The sequence below is a fragment of the Epargyreus clarus genome, unplaced genomic scaffold (assembly GCF_041222505.1).
Source record: "Epargyreus clarus isolate Ecla_fem2 unplaced genomic scaffold, WU_Ecla_fem_2.2 ptg000024l, whole genome shotgun sequence".
Classification (NCBI taxonomy): domain Eukaryota; kingdom Metazoa; phylum Arthropoda; class Insecta; order Lepidoptera; family Hesperiidae; genus Epargyreus; species Epargyreus clarus.
In genome coordinates this window covers 6,792,142-6,806,354 of record NW_027332231.1, presented here as the reverse complement: position 1 = coordinate 6,806,354, position 14,213 = coordinate 6,792,142, and the positions used below count along the sequence as shown (strand labels likewise).

Below are 14,213 nucleotides of genomic sequence, written 5' to 3'. Positions count from 1 at the left end.
GCCGACCTCAGATAGAAATATCTAATCTTATCTGGGGTTGATTACAGATGTCCATGGGCGGCAGTAGCCTTACCATCTTAACTTCAACTTACCATCAGGTGGACTGCATGCTCGTCTGCTACTCCTATATTATAAAAATAACTACTAAATAGGCGCCGAGCACAGTCATGCTTATATACACATCTGTGTCACATTAACCACTACTTAATCGCTAAATCTACCATCTGGTCAAGATAGTAGCCAAAGTGGCGGTGAGCCAAAGTGTCTATTTAGTAAGTAGTCTTCAATACTATTAAAAACATCAATGTTGATATATAAATATTTTTCAGGTCTATACCTCTATATGTTAGTTGTGGAAACGTTCACCGCTGAGAATATTAAGCTGAAGGTGTACACAACAATTGGCTGGGGTGAGTTTAACATTTTTTTTATTATATATGGCGAGTTGATTTTTTTTTTTTTATATATAAAATGTATCTTAAGTCTACATGAAATACTGTTAATGGTACTCACTCACTTAAAGTATTGTCCTTTAACATTGTAATATTCTGTGTGAAAGAAATAAAAATATGTATGACAATGAACCGTCACACCGTCACTATTTATAGTGGAACTAGTTAGAATTAAATATTAAATAAAAAGTAGTAAAGAGAGAATGATACAGAAGTAATTACAAGAGACCACTCAGAAAAATAAGAATGGATCAATTTTCTTAATTCTTGTTTATAATTATTACTTACTATTTCTTACATTTTAAGTGTTTCGTAGACGTTGTTTCAATTATAATTTAAGTTAGTTAACATTAAGTGAATTGTAACAATTATAAACTTGTAGAAATCTTGTTTAACTGTGAACAAATAATATCTACAAGTAACAACAAAAGAGTAAAGAGAACATACTTAAAACAATTCAATACAACTTTAACCTTTTATGCTTTTGACAGCGCATAACAAGTTTGAAAATTTAGTATTTCATTTTCAACTATTATTAAAATTGCTTCTATATTTAAATGGGGTATTTATTTTATAAGTAGGTAAAACAATTATAGAGAAACTTTTATCGTTTGTTTTATATATATTAATTTAATAGTATGTATTATATGTTTAAATGTGGTAGGCTTCCTAATTGGATCAGAATGACCGCACCACCGCCACACGTTTTTGCCTTATAATAGCAGTATTATTGTGGTAGCGGTTCCTCTGGAGTTAAAACCAGAAGAGTTCAAACAAATGCACACAAGTTTGGGTCTTCCAGTACATTTAATGATACGTGGCCACCCATTCATAAATATATCATATGACATTCATAAATATATCCAATAGACAAAACAAGAGAAGTAAACTAAAAACGTCTCATTAATGTAAACTACTCAGAATTAGGTTAGGTTAGGTTAGGTTAGCCCCTCGTTATTTTACCCTTCAATAAAACCTTACGACGCTATTATTAGACAGATTTATTTCAACTAAGTAACATCATAATATGTGTATGTTGGTAAAATTTTATACACTGTGGTAAGGGAGACATACTTTTCCGAGACGTTCCAGCTTAGTCCTCAGGGGTAGCGGCGCATCTGTGGCCAACCATAGGTAGGAATATCTAATCCTATCTGGGGTTGATTACAGATGTCGATGGGCGGCAGTAGCCACTTACCATCAGTTGGACTGCATGCTCGTCTTCTACTCCTATATTATAAAAAAAACAAAATACACCAAAATTTTACATCACCCATAATAAACATGTTAAATTATGTTAATAAACAACTTTCGTTGAATTTCTACTCAAAAGAGAAATGAATGTTTCGTAGCCAAGGGCTTAATTTTGAATACTAACGCGAGCTTACAAGCTCTTACCACACGGAATACATAATTAAGCTGCTAAAGCTTTAGAAAACTGTATTTGAGCGGCCTCCGAAAGATCCTACAGTTTTATATGTTTTTGAAAGCTTCTTAGAATAATAATTTAGTTCGCTCGCTAACGTTATACAATTATTAATTATAACATATTCGATATTTCTTCGAAGCCAAGACTTAAAGGAATTAATAAGTAAATAAATAATCCTGTATACACTTTCAATATAGTCAATAAAACTTTCCCATATGGATGCTGAAGACTCACATACAAATGACAAAGAATACAGAAACGTATCTAACATATAGATCCTTGCTTGAACGACGATCGAACCTGGAACCCGCTGTGCACGAAACAAACAAATATCTAGCATGCAGATGCTTGGTTGACCTGAGGTAGAACCTGGATACGATGAAGCATGAAGCGATATGCGTGATTTTTTTTATTTATTCGCCACATTAAATAAATCAGAAATGTGGTTATATTTTATCCCATATGTCCATATATATGGATATGTTTATCTTTACTGTTCATTCATTATCGTTTACGTTTTATTAATTTGTATTTTTCTTTACAGGCGCTCCAGCTATATTTATAATAATTTGGGTAATATCAAGATGCCTGGTATCAGTTGTACCATCTACGGGTCCCGATGGTGTAAGTATATGAAAAAATTTCATTACTATCATCTCATTCAACATCATTGCCCAATGTTAGGATTGCTTATGGCTTAAGTACCATACGCATTAAACAAAACCTCGTGGTGATCTTATCACTAACATCTAGACCCAGAACAGAAAACCAAAACTATGCGTCAGACCCGTGAGGTATGCCTACGACAAGCGGGTCTACAGGTAAATAATAAAATTGAGAGCGTAATCCACTACAATAATCACGAATTAGTTCACTACGTTCTACATTTTCATCAACAATAAATATTGCTCTTACAAATTAAAAAAAGTTATTTTATTTATTTTTTGACTTAATTATGTTTTTGTATATTTTTACAACAAAAATGTCTGCAACGATTATAAATGTAAACTTAAACCATATTATTATGAAAGACAAAATATTTAAACTAATCCAACTGAACTTTATACGGTTTACACGTCATCATACCTGAAACGTAGACCTCGTTACTACGTGCTATGAATAATGAACGCTCAGTGTATTACAATAATGAAACATATTAAAATGGAAATTAAATATTAAGTTTCCGCACCCAGTGATACCGATACTAAGTTTTGTTAGTTTTTTTTAATTATACAAAAAATCGTTTATAATCATCAATAATACTATCTCACTGCTGGGCACACATCTCCTTTTAGATTGAGGAATGTAGGCCATAGTCCATCGCGCTTGCACACAAACTAGAAAGAAATTATACGTATATTTTTGGAGCTCTCAGTCGTGCTGGTTTCTTCACGATGTTTTAATTCACACTTACAACAACTGATAATAAATTTCTAAGACGTACTTTAGTTTGGAAAATCAGACGTGCCTGGGATTAAAACCTCAAACTCCTAATGAGAGGCCAAGTTTCTTAACCACAGCTATCACATCTTCTACCTTGTTCCTCTCCCCTCTTTTTGATCATATTAACAATTCTATTATTTTCTATAACTCATCCAATTAATTGGGATACTCGTATAACGACACCTTACATATTAAACTCATATATTCTAGCTTCATTATCTTAGGTTTTGCGATGATTAGTCAATCGGTGAGTGAGTGAGTGAGTGAGTGAGTGAGTATTTACGCTTTTATATACCACTCCCATTTAATTCGAATACAACGACATCTCACATATAAAACGGTAAACTAATCCAGCTAAACTTTATACAGTTTTCACGTCATCATACTTAGACCTCGTTATTACGTGCTATGAATAATGGAAGCTCAGTATATTCGGCCACATATCCTCATTTAAACTATATCCGCCTGCATTATGAGATTTTGTTCGTACTTCGTAGAATTAAGGACAATCCGAGTACGAAAGGTATTATAAAATTAAGTGCATCTCAACCAAAATAATATATAATTAAACATATAATAAAAAAAACCCACAGCTTAAAAGTATTTATGTGAAAAAAGATAAACAAGTACTTATTACAATAGTGCAATAAGGCTCTGTACGCTCTCCCCTCGCTTTTTAGGGTTCCGTACCCAAAGGGTAAAAACGGAACCCTATTACTAAGACTTCGCTGTCTGTCCGTCTGTCCGTCTGTCACAGGGCTCTACCGCTTAAACCGTAATAGATAGACACATGAAATTTTGACAGAGGAGGCATAACGGTGGCAGCTATAACAACAAATACTAAAAATAAAATAAAGTTGAATATTAAAGGGGGTATCCATATAACAAACCGGATTTTTTCGGCATTTTTCGATCTAACTGTTAAACTGTACGAGGAAGACGGTTGAAATTTTTATAATACGTTTACTACTATAACTGGTATTATAATAAATACAAATAAGAACCATAGAACATATTTTAATATACTTATTTTAATTTTATTATACTTTGATTACGTCCCATTGTCACCCCAACGCCATCTATTTGTGTGTTATACAACTAAGTATTGTTGAAAATTTACGTATCATTCATCATCACCCCAACGCCATCTATTGTTGTTTCATATGACTAGGTATTGTTGAAAATCATTAAATGAATTAAAATAATGAACATTTGGTAGTACGGAAGCCTTCATGTGCGAGTTCGACTCGTACTTGGCGAATTTTTTTTTATTTGCAGGCGCCTTATTAAAACTTATATAGCTAATATCACTTCCATAATTGAGTCGATACAATACCTCATACGTTAAAACCCTTAATGCATTTCAGATGCCGAATGTACCAAATTATAGGTAAGGTACATTATTAGTACGATATGTTTATCGTACTAGTAATGTACCTGTACCGTAGAAGGTACAACATTTACCCGAAAAATTACTCTCTCTGAGATCTCTAGTAAAACTAAATTAGGCATACCATTTCGTTTTACTACACTGTTATCTAATTAGTCTATACGATTAGTTACTATGGAACTACGCAAATAAAAAGCAAAAAAATATACGCAACATTTTTTGACCATTTGAAATAAAGACCAATTTCTTTTGGGCAATCAGTGATAGATATTTGAACACTTACAAATAAATCTACCTTTTTTTAGTGATATTTGTCCAAATTTACTTCATTCACTTTATCCTTTCTTTTGTACTTGGAGATCCCATGTAAATAAGGGACCTAAATCTTTGGATCCGAATCCTGAGACATTACTTTGAAGAAAACCTTTGTAGATCTTTTTATACTACTTAATTTCTATTTTTTTTATAATAGGAATAGCAGACGAGCAAACAGTCCACTTGATGGAAAGTGGTTACTGCCGCCCATGGACATCTGTAGTTAGCCCCGATAAGATACGATCCCTACCTGAGGTCGGCCACAGATGTTCGGGTATCCGTGAGGGCTAAGCTAGAATACCTACAAAAAAGTATGTCTCCACTATACCACACCCTTCAAACCAGAACACAACAGTTATTAGTCAGAAATTGATGTGGCGGTGGTGCCGCCGGATTCGAACCAAAGAGTTCTACCACTTTAAAATTCCGGTCATTAATCGTTATTCTATCGCCAATTTCATTTTGATCGAGGTTTCTTTCCTTATTTTTATCCCGTAAATGGGTTTTAAAGAGGAAATTCCATCGTCTTCTAAAACATTACCCTCGACGCGTGTTCCGAATAACAACTCGTCTGTACGTATCCGGTCGCACCGGATGTCCTCATTTAAACCACATCCGTTGAAAGGCTTTGTCGCTCTGTAATAATTGAACTCTTCTCTCTTCCTCTTAATCCTGCACTCTCATCTCAGAATGACAAGGATTAATATGAATTACTAGGAATCACATAGTGGTTGAAATTCACCTTTCTTTTGATACCAATATCGCATCATTGGCAGCCAAAAACACGAAAATAGGTTGACAAACATAGGAGAAAATAGTATTGAGTAACTTTATCTGTGTCTCATTAAATATTAATAATTTAATCGTTTACATCTGAAAATTTCTGTGTGTTATTTTTTATAAGTTAGAAGTTTGTACATAGATACACATGTAACACATAATTACACATTCTGATCAAAAAGGTGTTGTGATTCACTTTTACGCTTCGCAAATTTTGACAATGTTATGGAGCATATAGGCATGTAGGGTTACTCGCATTTATTAATTTCCAATACTCACTCGCCTTTAATTTAATTAAATGAAAAATGCGTGGATTAGCGTCCTGTCTGCTAAAAGCTGAACATTCATACACTTCGGCCAATAACTGCTTCGGCTCCCATTAATTACTAAAATACTACAGATAAACTTTACCTACGAGAATATATCTAGAGCCTGTAAAATTTGCTTAGATTTATCACAGTACTGAGAAAAACTTGGAAATAAAAGACAATATATTCAGCTGTCGTTGTCAAAAACCCCTTAAAGTTCTTTTAAAACAAAGCAGGATTGTAAATCTCGGTTTGATACTTCACAAACTTGAAAGCGACGACTCCTTAGTGGAAGTTTCTCGAGTTTTTCACTTTTGGGCCTTTGGGCTTTGTAATAATTGCTGCGGCAAGCGAGATACTTTTAACGAGTCCGGAGCTATCGTTCGATTGTATTTTAATTCTAATACCTTTTGTGACACATTTTGCTTTGTGTATTGGTACCCTTATACATTTATTTGTAAGTGTTTGTAAATGGAATGAGTTTAATACATGTGGGCGCGCCGGTAGGTAGATCTACAATGGTATTTCGATTCAACTAATTTAACCAATATTTATAAAAATATAGCTAAAATAATTAAATGAATAAGCGTTAATGCCACCATAGTAACAATAACACCCAAGCAAAACACCAAACAGTTCAGAGCACCACCGTGCCGTGCCCACTATTGGACAACTTCTGATCTGTTGACAGTTGCGCGCCCCTTTTTTATACCATGATACAGGTAGCCAATTTTTAATACGGAGCGGTAGTTCGAAATTAATATCATGTGATTTTAAAAACGGAATATTTATATATGAAATGAAGCATTCTCCCACATACATAGATGTATTACCTATGGTAATAAAATATAATTGGTTTAATATAAAACATTTTAAGAATACAGAACAAGGGACTACTTATTTCAAAATGAAATCTCTTCCAGCAGCCCTGCAGTACTTCATCATAATTAATATGTTTTTATTCTGATATACTATCATTACAATACCACATTATTTAAGCCAATGATTAAACTACCAGTGAGTATTGTGTAAAAATTAAATATTGATTGAAATAACATTAGGTACAGTTTCTAAAAAAACAGACTTCTTATTTTACCAATTAAAGATATGTTAGGATATTTATGCTGATATTTTTATATTCAAAAAGCAGCTATTATTCAAGATAGAAACGTTTTCAAAATATTACTTCTATTCTTTATAATACGACTACTTACTACTAGAACTAGCTATAAAAGTACTAGTATTAAAGTTGTTTATAAAATATTTGGACGTTACAAAAGCGTAAACAAAACAAATACCCTTAAACAGAACCTAAGCCTCTAAGCTCCTTGTAAATGTGTTCGGCATTATAGACATTGGTTTCGGTGCCTTACAAATCCAGTGACTTAAATTAATTCAGCGCCCTGACGGCCTGACGGGGTAAAAATAGAACAACAAACTGAACGACGACTTGTAGGCCAAATATAGAACAAGATAGAATAGTGTTATTAAAAAATACTGATACATTGAATACACAAATACCTTATGTTTATAGAAATGTTTTCTCAACTACATAAACCTAATATTGAAATTATCCGAACTAAAAAAATTAATATTCGTTATTGAGTAAAAGATAATTTAAACAACTCTTTTGTAACATTTATATCACTACGTCGGAGTAGTTCCGTGCCTTCCCAATCGTATCAGAACCACTGTTAGGTTCCATTGCAATTATTTATTTCTTTTGCGTTTCTTTACTTTAAGCAGCGAAACTCGACTTCTCAGTCCAAGTGTCTGAGATTCGAATCTTAGGCAAGCTGCTCTGATTTAACATTCTCTAATATAACGATAACAGAAAACATCCTGAGGAAGCGTACTCGCCTGAGAGCTCTCAAAAAAGGTTCTTAAAGGTGTGTGAAGCCTACCAATTCACACTTGGCTAGCGCGTTGAACTATGGCCTGCACCCTCTCACTCTGGAAGGAGCCCTGTGCCTAGCAGAGGGATAATAATAGGTTGACAACGACTTTACGTTAGAAAAAACTTAGTAAAACGCTTGTCTGAGGACTCTGTACACTTATACATCTTCTTCTCCTTAGTAACACGTGACCTTAATATTTTTTTACTAGAAACAATCTTATTCTACTTTTATATATTTGGATACTTTTTAAAAACCATCGTCAACATTTTTTTTATTTTATTTTTTGAAATAGTTATTGTTTGTCCAGTTAGCCATATCCGGCGAAACAAAGATGTGTCTATGGATACACGAGCATCAAGTCGACTGGATCCACAAGGCGCCCGCGTTGGTGGGACTCGCTCTTAACTTATTCTTTCTCATCAGGATTATGTGGGTACGTAACGCTAAGGCTTCTCCCACAGAGATATTTACGAGCTACGCGACTAAGACGCGCACCAAAGGGCGCCTGCTGGTGCTACTCGAATTCCATATATTCATTCATTCTTTGCTTTTCATTCTTCATTTATTTTCATTCTCATCATTCTTTCGTTTGTTTAAGCCGTCTCAGTCTTCATTTTGCATATATCTCCGTGGGAGAAGGGCCTAAATAAAATTTAAATACCAACCTCTTTTAAAATTTGCTCCACGTAGTGGGGCCGTTACGATGCTCTCAGATGGTGACATAGTATTCTGATAAAAAATAACTAAAAGTTTCAGAACATTAAATGTATGGAAAATTATAAATTAAGGGCAGAAGTAATAAAACAGTAATCTGAAATAACTTACTTTATTTTTGAGATGGCCAATAAGGCAACATTTATGGCAAAAGACGTGTCTTTTTGGCAAATTCATTAGAATAGCATCTTATAGTAAAATATTAAGTATTTGTCAACATATGGATATGTCACCATATACGGAATCATGTCCAGGAATTGTAATCATTGTGGTGTAAACGTGACAATGAATGCCTATTAGATATTCATGATATAGCCACTTGGTGGGACGCATTTAGTACCTCTTAATCTTATCTGAACGTTTCAAATATTTAAGACAAAACATAGAAGATCCTAATGAACTATTGTGCTTTGTAACTCATCCCCTTAACCTTTCAAATATTTTAGAAATACAATAGAAGATTCTAATTACCTGTGCCCTTACCAAGAGTTTTTACGTTTTGACAAATATGACTGTTTTGGTATTTGTTTACGTATTGGCCCTTACAATTTCCAAGTTCTGACACAATCCGCTAGGGGCTCTGATTGGAAATTGTATGGGCAAATACGTAAACAAATACCAAAACAGTCATGTTTGTCAAAACGGAAAATCTCTTGGTAAGGGTATGTTGTGTTTTGAAACTCACCTATCATTCAACAGGTCCTCATAACAAAACTCCGTTCAGCGAACACCCTGGAAACGGAGCAATACCGCAAGGCCACTAAGGCACTGCTGGTCCTGATACCACTGCTGGGCATCACGAACCTGCTAGTCCTGTGCGGGCCTAACGATGATTCGTGGTTCTCGCATGCCTTCGACTACACACGGGCGCTGATGCTGTCCACACAAGTAAGTGAATTTTATAAATAGTTAACAGAAGCATCAATCTTCCTTTACGTTTAAAACTTATAACGCCATAGGCGATTAGTTTTAACTTACAAAAGGCTTACGTTTATCTGCAACCTTACCTAATGTTAAGTAATTTTGAACGCGTCATTGAGTCCCTAGCAAAAACAGCAGCGAAAAATCTTTGCATTCTGAACAAGGTGAGGCAGTACTTCACGCCTGAGCAATTGCTCACTCTCAATCAGGCACAAGTGTGATCGTGCATGGAGTACCAAATTATAGCTCTTCTGTGATAACATTCTGACACACACAAATAAACATATTCCATTGATTACTATTATTCGTACCGTAAAACTACCGAAGTGGATTTAAAAACCTTAATGAGTTTTATAACCCTTCAAGTGCAATAGCAAGCTACTATAATTAGTTAAAAGTTATCTAATTCCTGACAATCTACAAACATAGCGAGAGTCAGATGCATGCCGATAGCATAGCAGATAAAAATAGATATCCTTTACAGTGCTGACTTTTTTATATGTACCAAAATAGAAAAATATGATTATATGTCACACAGTCTGACGATATAATGTCTCAAGTCTAACGATATAATCTGAATGTCTGTTAATATAAACGGGACCTTAATTTCCTCACTAATTACGGAGTAATTACTGACACGTACAATATTAACTCACGCTTTCTAAGCAACAAAATTTATTTTTTCGAATTTAGCAAGATCCTCGTACTTATTAGAACCAGTAAATTGAAAATTAACACTCAGATTACATTTTATTTCGTTTTATTTCATCCTCTTTATTAATTCCTAATTAACGAGGACCGCTATAACGAACAACACTCAATATTTTTACCCCAGATAAGCGGTGTACGACCTTTGCGGCCTTGTTTCTCGTTTCATTAATTAAAATGAACCCTTTACATAGAAGAAGCCTCGATAGTACAGACAATAAATCTCCCGATCCGACACATTAATTTTATTTGAACGGTTGCAGAAGACACCGACTGATCTAAATTAATCCATCAATCGGCTGTTTCCCGTATCGGTTTTGATACAGTTTTACGTATGATTTAATTTATAAAATTAATATATTTTAAACATCAAACAAAATTAAATATATCCGCCCTCTTCTAAGATAGTGCTTTTCTTACTTAGCATGAAACCAAAACATATTCCTAGTATTTTTATCTTTGTCGACCTAATTTTTTTTTGTGAAAACTATAAATCCCTAACTGGTATTTTTTTCAAAATAAGATAATGCCGTAATATAAGTTTTCCAAATTTATAAAACTTAATGTGAAATACAATCAGTTTTATAAAATTGGAAAACTTAATACTTATATTATTCAGACATGAATTAATTATAGATACTCCCTTCAACATAATCAAGAATTCTCATAAAGTCTTAGATTAAATCCATAACAATGACTTAATAGAATTTGACAATAATAATTTCCTGTTGATAAAGGATATTTCGATCAATTTTGACCTACCACGTCGGGAACAATTTTCATCTTCAGGTTCACTTTGATCCCGAGTCACATTGAATTACAAGACTAGAATATAAGGTAAAATATAATAATAAATCAACAGTGAAGACAAAAAGGGTTCTAGGTAATTCAATTCGTGTAATACAAATTTCATCTGCCATAATCAATAATGAATCATAATATATTAAAATCACCGCTTACACGAGATTAAACTTATGCGGAATATTCAATCGAAGAATATCTATCTAATCTAGTTCAGAAACTAATGCAAACTTACTGAAAACTTTGATATCAGCTTAGAATATTGAGTTGTAAAACAATTATAAACGAGTTGAAAACTTTTAATGAGGTTGGAAGGAAGTTTTTATCGTCATAGATTGTTAATCCATCGTTCTCATAGGTTCTCATATATGACGTACGCTTATTATCGACTGAGAAACTAATCGTATAGTGCACGCATGTGGTATTGCCTTTACTTAAACTTCGAGAGACCCAATCTAATATTAAGTTAAGATTAAAACTACTTCGCAACAATCCGCCACAATATATGTATGATGGTATATATTTTAAACCATGCAGTATGTAACACCCACCCTCCCACAAAGGATGCATGCAGATGCAAAAAAACTAAAAATATACACCATCAACACGTGTTTCGCTCCAAAACGGAGCATCATCAGGGTAAGTTGACTCTACGACGGTTAATCGTTAAGTGATTTACGCAAAGTAACACCTGATACAATTAACTATCCAATCTAATATATACGTGCAATATGCGAGATGTCATAAGAAAATAGTTTCAATATTTGTGCAATACTGAACCGCATTCGATAACATCGCCAAGTCATGATATGTAATTTAAAGTGAAATCAATATTGCGTCCGGAATTTTTCCTAGCAATTTCAATTAGATGAGTTATCGACTTAGATTAGATTGAAAAATATACTATTCTTTTATTACGCAGAGAGAAAATACTTTCACATTTAGAGTTCTTTATATCAACTAGCTTTATATCAACCAAAGAGCCTAGTGGTGAAGAAACTCGGCCTCTCGATCGAGGAGTTCGAGGTTCAAATCCCAGGCATGCACCTCTGATTTTTCAAAAAATATGTGCTTATTAGAAATTAATTATCACTTGCTTAAACGGTGAAGGAAACATCGTGAGGAAACCTGCATACCTGAGAGATTTATAAAAAAAAATCTCAAAGGTATGTGAAATCTACTAATACGCACTTGGCCAGCGCGGTGGACTACAGCTTAATCCTTCTCATTCTGAGAGGAGACCCGAACTCAGCAGTGGGACAGTAATGGGTTGATAATGATGATGATATCAACTCTGCAGTAATCAAAAGAAGAAGCTTTCATTTAGTTGATCGTAATTCGGAGGGTATGGTAAGTCCTCGGCCCAGGATTTTCTCACTGTATAGCTCATTAAACGTTATTCGATGCCGATGGGCTATTTGGAAACATCCGACAGGTGGTGATCACCAATTTACATTATTGCTACGTAGTTGCCGACGCACCACTCGTCCGAAGTGCTCGTCGAGATGGGACTCGATGAAAATCAGTGGCCGTGGTTTGCCGCGGTAAGGTTGTGTTAAACCCTTTTGTTAAATTTTCCTGTAGCAATGTGCTGATTTTAAAGCCATGTTTACTATTTATGCCATTATACTGCAGTATTCTATTATATATATAGTATATTATTATTCTTAACAAAATAAATATTTCTTTCTCTCTTTGTTTCTTCCTCAATGTAGAGGAATCTTCCATCAGATGAGGAACGAGACCAGTAATTAGCAGTCAAACACAAATCAAACTTACGTTTACCAATATTACCAATAAATCAATATTAACCAAATAATCCAGTATCAAAGGCCAAATCACAATGACAGTCAAATCTGTTAAGTATTGTTAAGTCCTTATAAGTCTCCGACCACAGAATTAAGCCTTAGGTATTCTGTTAAGCCTTATATTGTTAGTACGCTCAGAGGAGGAATTTATGTTTGGATTCGTTTGATAGCCTTTTGGTTATTAATTCTACCGTTGATGATGCCACCACAACAGCGTATCAAGCTCACAATCATTTTCATCTTACAGTCCGCGTAAAACTGATAGTCCGCTCTGAATATAGAAATGAATCGCGTCGCCATAGTAAATTGTATGACTACACCTGCTCGCAACAACTTCGGAACGGACTAGCTTTTAGCGCGGACTGTACTAAGTAACATGTGTACGCTACATTGGATTGCACAAAAAATGTTTACTGCAGCGCCCCTGTAGCATTACCATGAGTTGGCATAGAAACGCCACTATAGAAATGGTAAATAGAAAACTATTGTCATTTTGCTAGTGAATAACATAACTACTATCGTTACGGTATTTCTTGACAACGTCTGTCAAATTAATGACTCATGGGACCGAATTTGTATGGCAATAGATCATAATGACATTCGCTAGCGGTTTGATTTCGATAGGTTTTTTACGTATCGAGTTACGTCACTACGGATTTTAGTTCTACGAGTAACCACCAGAGGCGCTGTACAATTTTTCATACATTTATTTTACGCAGTCGCTAGCGAGTAATACCTACTTTTGTAAACTCATGGTAGTCCTACTGGTGAATTGTTACCGTAACACCTACCTATATGCACAAATCAAATCAAAACCTATCATTGACAACCGCATAAAAGTCGTTGGTACCCGTGGTTTTGGAGATATGTGGTAACATAGGTTTGTACAACCATCTTGTCACCCCAAACGCATACCGTCTCCGGTCAGTCACGGATAAAAATAGCGCGTTATAATATTTATTTTATAGTACGGCATTAGTGTGCTATATTATAAAATAACACTATTAACGTAAAATAACATTTATTTTATAGTATTGTATACACACTAATGTTATACATTTACTTTATAGCATAGCATTAATGTGCTACTACAAATAAATGTTAAAAATGCTTTACAGGTATTTTATTCGCTCTACATTCTCAGCTTGTCTTATCTCGACTCCTTGCAAGTACGTGCCTGCATGCATACAAAATGCAGGTATTGTTAAATTCGTTAAATCGCAAGTCGCAACCACAAATCCCTCTT

At 34.3% G+C, this 14,213-nt stretch overlaps 1 protein-coding gene across 4 annotated transcripts in view; it reads left to right on the top strand.

The window, feature by feature from the left end:
* The window catches only part of Dh44-R2 (Diuretic hormone 44 receptor 2), a 39,710-nt gene that overhangs the window by 13,712 nt on the left and 11,785 nt on the right, over positions 1-14,213 (top strand). For all 4 annotated transcript variants that reach the window (XM_073086528.1, XM_073086526.1, XM_073086524.1 and 1 more), the window contains exons 4-7: positions 330-410; positions 2,426-2,505; positions 8,323-8,448; positions 9,429-9,617. In XM_073086528.1, the coding sequence (XP_072942629.1) occupies positions 330-410; positions 2,426-2,505; positions 8,323-8,448; positions 9,429-9,617 (476 nt within the window). The remainder of the gene's footprint in view (positions 1-329; positions 411-2,425; positions 2,506-8,322; positions 8,449-9,428; positions 9,618-14,213) is intronic.